Here is a 5,947-nt window from a genome sequence, read left to right as displayed (position 1 = left end):
CACACGCACGCTTGTAAGTTTTTAGCAGAATTCTCGTTTTTTCTTAAGCACGCGATTGTTCTTCGAATAATTTTACTAAAAGCATCGGTTACATGGTCACTGATCGGCCGAACGCACCCCATCGAATATACATTGTCCAAGAGTAAGTTTTCTCCGACATTCACCCAAAGGTCGTCACTCGATCCCATCGCGTGGCAAATGCATCAACGCATCGCGGTCGTAGCAGCGAGCGCCATCTCGCGGTGGCGCGTTCAGTATTCCATCACAGAGTCTCTGACAGAGCTAGGCGTGTAGTGCGGCGTCGGTATTGTCAGTCGTGGCTCACTCGCCTTCTGCAGCCGCTCGCGTCGTGCGAACAACCGGAAGCGCAGTGCGAGGATGAGCAAGATGACTGACAGCAGAGCTAGCAGTGCCGAGAGACCCAGCCCCAGAGCGAGGTCGTCCCTGTTGAAGCAGTAACGTCGACCTGTTTCCTCGGCAACCACAGCTTGCGCTGCAGACGAAAAAGAAAAACATCGGTACTGGTCACGTAAAGATGTTAGCACAGTATAGTAACTAGGGTAGTACTGCCATGTAGACTACGCTACGGGGTGCTAAGTCCGAGGTATCTGAGTTACGCAAGTGCCAGTTATACGTAAAGAATCAGGTGACAATTGATTGTGATTGATTGTAGCCACACTGAATACGTAAAAAGCATCAAAAACCCGGGCCCCGTAGAGAATGGGGTAATATTATTAGGTCACACGCACTATTAATTGTATTCAACGCGAAAATATTTAACTCTTCTATTTAAATCTGTTTATATATATATATATAATTACTAGTTTTGAAAACGCGCCCTATCCTCAATTCTTTTCCCCAACCAACAGCTGGATATGAAACTAAGCATACCATACACCATATGATTAGGTCCGCTCTAATACTCTGACGCTAAATGCAAAATACCACGTAATATAATCATGCCTCGCAATATTACATGGTCCAGATTATACTGAATGAGAGAATGCTACCCAACACACGTATATTACGCAAATAAATATAAGTATACAGCAACTCTACACAGCAATCTATCTGCAGTGTTAATCTGTTCATATGACAAACTTGACTTCTCTCTCTCTCCCTCTCCGTTTTCGATATAGTCGCTTGGACGTTGAATACTTTAATTATTATGAAGTTATACGGTTATAAAACTTGGTTTTGTTGTTGTTATCATCTCCTTTTTTATTCTCTCGGGTCATAATGAAATGGAAACCTATATCTATTGCAATCCCTATAGTGTTAGCGCGTCAATTCACTCAGCGAAAAATTACTCTTTTTTCGTTACAGAGTTACAGCCTTCAGTCTACTATAGTGTATATTCTTTATTTTTATATTCTTCAATTCTTCGTGTGCTTATGTCGCAGGAGAGACGCCACCGGCACGGCATCGGGCGTCCTTCGTCCGCAGCAAAAGGAAGCCTTACTCTAAACAGCAGATCGTCGACCTTGAGAAGGAATACAAAGTGAATCCATACATCACGCGACAGAGACGATTCGAGATGGCTCACAATTTGGGGCTCAGCGAACGGCAAGTGAAAATATGGTTCCAGAATCGACGCATGAAAACTAAGAAACACTTGCTAACGCTGAGAGTGTGAAAGCGGTGCACAGCTCCGTTAAATCGTACACCACCACGTGGCTATTTTATTAGGGGAACTTCAGTGATGAGTGTTCTTTAATAAGTGCCGATACTGGATGACAACGTAAAGCTACGAGCACGTCTCCCATGTTTATGTCCGCATAACATTTGCGTAGCACATAGCCATGCGACTCCATCACCCCACAACGAATGCGCGTGCGCACTAGAACCACATCCGTCGAACGGACAAATTCTGGAATAAATAGAGACATAGTGCACAGTACAACTACATACGGACATCTCTATGCATGTACTGTTGGATGTGCATGTAGTACTGTGTAAACTACAATACGTGTGACGATAAACGATATGAATAGTACTATGAGCGTACAAACCTTAACGCTATTCCGTCCTGTTCCGTTTAATAAACAACCAGCAACTGCGTCGATATTCATATTAGTGTTTCGAACTAAGGCAGTTGTTTATGATGGCCACGCGTTAGTTCTATCTGGCGATCTGAAATATATATATTGATCCATATACTTGTAAGCTTGCATGTCGGACCGACATAATATGTTTAAACCTATCTATGTAGGTGTATGCGATTCTTGGCCTGCGTGCTGTGAGATTTGCTTCAGTTAACACTATTGTATGACCAACTGATTATCTAGAGGAAAATAAATCACTTGCATGTGATTGCAATTCGCATTTCTCTCGGTTTATTCATTCGATACCAATTAATATATTATTTTTCTATTACATGTGAAGAACTTTGTCCCTGAATTAAAACTGAAATGTTGGTGTTATAGCGCTATCGCGTATTCTATAATTACAGACGTGACTAAACACCTAACAAGAGTATAAATGTGAGTACTTACTCAATATCAATACTGGTTGGTCCGACAGTTTTTGTGATATCATCATCGTATTTGCATGTCATTCTGTATGCACGTGCTTCCTTCGTTACCAGCATCATGTGTGGCTGGATAACCACCGTGGTAGAATACAGACCGTTTTCCTGCAATTGTGTCAGTGTCATATTAGCATACGTGATGAAAGTTACACTACCGTCCAAGATCCCTATATATATATATATATATATATATACTCACCTGTGCATAATTCATCGTTATATTTAAGCGATGTTTTCCTTTAAATATAAGACTGTGTCACAGAGAAAAATACATTACATTATTGTAAACATATTTCGTTTTAATCAACGAAATTTACAAACAAAATAGTTGTACCGGTTGCCTTATTTCGTTCATCCTACATTCCATGAAGAATCATTTCTACTCACCTGGTCAATGGCAAATTCACATTCCGAGTACTTGGCAAAGAACGTTGCTCTTTCATTGGCGGAATTGTCGAACATTTGCATCCGACAGGCTTCAGTCTTGAAGTTATTCTTCACGTAAATAACGCCTGTGAACGTATCCTTGCCCCCAGCCGCCTTGCGCAAGTCCACGTTGAAGGCGATACCATCCGCCTTGCAGATTACTACAAATGCATAATTCATAAATAAGAAGGATTCCTATAAAATAAGAAACAATCACGTGCACGTTCTTTAAATATATACCTATAATTCCTATATTTTTTTGTTACATGAGTATTTTATACAGATTATACGTTATATTATATTATATAGTCATACTTCTTGCTAAGCGCGAGCAGATGTTCGTTCACTTATGATCAATAGAATCCAGGTGCAAATCATATCAAAAATTATTACTACATTGAAATACAAATGTATTAACATTACTTTATGTAATAGCAGAGTAGAATCTCTATTACATTAAATGGATTAGGATATGCTACCAGATATTAGCAAGAATCATATGTGACACCATCTATAAAGAAACGCCAATAAGCAGCCTAGTTCTCCATGATATAAGCTGATGTAACATTAAAATGCAATTGAAACTGTTAAAAAGGGACTACACACCTTCGACTGGTCCATCTGAAATAAAAAAAAACACAAGTTCATTAGATTCTTACAAAATTGCATATAGGTAGACTGACAGCTAGGAACCAAATTATTTGGAGGATAGGCGTAAATGGTAATGGTGTTATGGGTAATTTAAGTGTTTAATTATTACTAGTGACTAACTAACTCACAACGTTAATGATATATGTAAATGTGCAATTACCTGGTTTTGCTGATGGGGTTGGCGCCGGCGTCGTAACCAGTCCATCTGCATTTTTTTGTGTGCAAAATTTATTTTAGAAAAATAATTCGATGGTAATAAAATTATACAATAATCAAAACACATAATTCACTAAGCAATACTACAATTATTCTTAAACCAAAGCCAACTTTATAGCCGAGCTTATTGCAATGGTACTGTACGCATTGACTGTACACGTTTTGATATAAGAGAATAAATTGATAAAAAAAAATTAAATTAAAAAAAGAAGATGGAAAGACTAAATGAATGAACGTCATGCAAGCATAGGAGATAAAGTGATGAAGTGTGTGACGATGAATTGATGTTTCGTAAAACTGGAGGGCTCTCGAAACTATTTTTGACATATTAGCTTCAATCTCCCAGTATATAGATGTGTATGCGTGTGTTCGTGCGTGCGCGTGTGTCGGCATGGCATGTGGGTGACTGTGAGTGTGTCTTGCTTTGTATTTGTGTAGATAAATTGTGGCCGTAACCTTGTCACAGTAGTACCTGGCGGGCCATTGCTAATTATTCCAGAATTCACTGTTGTTACTCCTCCACCTGTCTTTGCTTCAGTGAAAACTGTTACTCCTGCACCTTCTGGAACTTTTGACGTTACTTCTGTTCCAGTGGGTCCTGTTATTTCTTGTCCTGTTATTATTCCGGTTTCTCCCGTTATTCCTGTTATATCAGCTGTAGTTGGAATAGTCCTAGTAGGGGATGTAACTCCTGCACCTGTTACTACTACCGTTGATCCAGTTACTTGTAAAATGGTTCCAGGCTGACTCGGTATTGTTTGTCCTGTTATTAGAGGATCTGTCCCTGCTCCAGTTGGGCCAGGTAGAGTTTGTCCCGTTACTGCTGGGGCAGTGTGTGTTCTAGTTGGGCCCGTTATTATTGTGCCTTTACCGAATATTCCTACATGCCAAATCATGACCCAAGGCAGAGAAATATGATGAATGAAATAATGAAAATGAAGCTACATCATGAATATTAAAAGATTCTATTCCACTGGAATTTATTAATAAAGAAATGAATTAAAAATGTGAATGAAATATAGAGTTATTCTATCAAAGGAAAGATAAGCATGAATAAACAAGAACAACCTTGGTTAAAATAAATAACATGTGATTTTTATCTGTATGCTGTCCCAGAGACTGACATTAAAAGACTTCATATCGTACCTGTTGGCCCTGTTCCTGTTGCAGTGGGACCTGTTGCAGTGGGACCAGTTCCTGTTGGAGTAGTTTCTTGTCCAGTACCTAGATGGTGGATCACATTTATCGTTCAAATGGAGAAACACTTACTACCCTTTCAATTTGACAACAAGTCACCATATGATCTACCGGTAAAATTTATGTTGGTAATGTTAACGTATTTTAACTAAAGGTGTGAAACTGATTTTTTAATTCATTTAATCATTAAAACAAATAATAGTTTGTGTCACGTTGGAAATGACCAGACGGAACAGACAAGTACTTTATAATATAGTACATGTCGCACGATAAAAAATTTATATTAGTACTCTACAGTATTGCATCCCATTGACTGTACCTGTTGGGCCAACTTCTGTTGGGCCTCCTGTGACGGTTCCTAATACGATTTATGATGAAATAAAAAAATAATAACGTATAGTTGATGACAAAACAAAAGGAATGATTAGTTAAAATTATTAGTTCTAAGAGGTTATAACATGTAATAAATATCGCAAATAATTGAAACAAAATATGATTTTAATCGAACAAAAAAAAATTACTAAATAAAAAAACCAAATGCAGAAAAGGAGGACGGATATTGTTGATGCTCTTGCATATATAATGAGGATATTCAAAGACTTAGCTCGGTTCACTGTTGCTAAACCTGGGATTACCTAAGGAACCAGACATAGCAGATGAACTTGTACCTGTCGGACCTGTTCCAGTTGGTCCTGTTACTGTAGGTCCTGTTCCAGTTGGTCCTGTTCTAGTTGGTCCTGTTCCAGTTGGACCTGTTACTGTAGGTCCTGTTCCAGTTGGTCCTGTTCTAGTTGGTCCTGTTCCAGTTGGACCTGTTACTGTAGGTCCTGTTCCAGTTGGTCCTGTTCTAGTTGGTCCTGTTCCAGTTGGACCTGTTACTGTAGGTCCTGTTCCAGTTGGTCCTGTTCTAGTTGGTCCTGTTCCAGT

At 39.1% G+C, this 5,947-nt stretch overlaps 1 protein-coding gene across 1 annotated transcript in view; it reads right to left on the bottom strand.

Annotated features, from left to right (window-relative positions):
• Positions 1–2,491: 2,491 nt before the first annotated feature.
• LOC106805362 (fibrillin-1-like) overlaps positions 2,492–5,947 on the bottom strand; it is a 38,592-nt gene continuing 35,136 nt past the window's right edge. The window contains exons 34-39 of the mRNA XM_014806923.1: positions 4,970–5,047; positions 4,296–4,703; positions 3,768–3,812; positions 3,563–3,577; positions 2,918–3,117; positions 2,492–2,635 (exon numbers count right to left, since the gene is read on the bottom strand). Coding sequence (XP_014662409.1) covers positions 2,492–2,635; positions 2,918–3,117; positions 3,563–3,577; positions 3,768–3,812; positions 4,296–4,703; positions 4,970–5,047 — 890 coding nt within the window. The remainder of the gene's footprint in view (positions 2,636–2,917; positions 3,118–3,562; positions 3,578–3,767; positions 3,813–4,295; positions 4,704–4,969; positions 5,048–5,947) is intronic.

The sequence above is a fragment of the Priapulus caudatus genome, unplaced genomic scaffold (genome assembly GCF_000485595.1).
Source record: "Priapulus caudatus unplaced genomic scaffold, Priapulus_caudatus-5.0.1 Scaffold111, whole genome shotgun sequence".
NCBI lineage: Eukaryota > Metazoa > Priapulida > Priapulimorpha > Priapulimorphida > Priapulidae > Priapulus > Priapulus caudatus.
The sequence above is the reverse complement of the archived record's forward strand: the minus strand, read 5'-3'. Positions and strand labels throughout refer to the sequence as shown.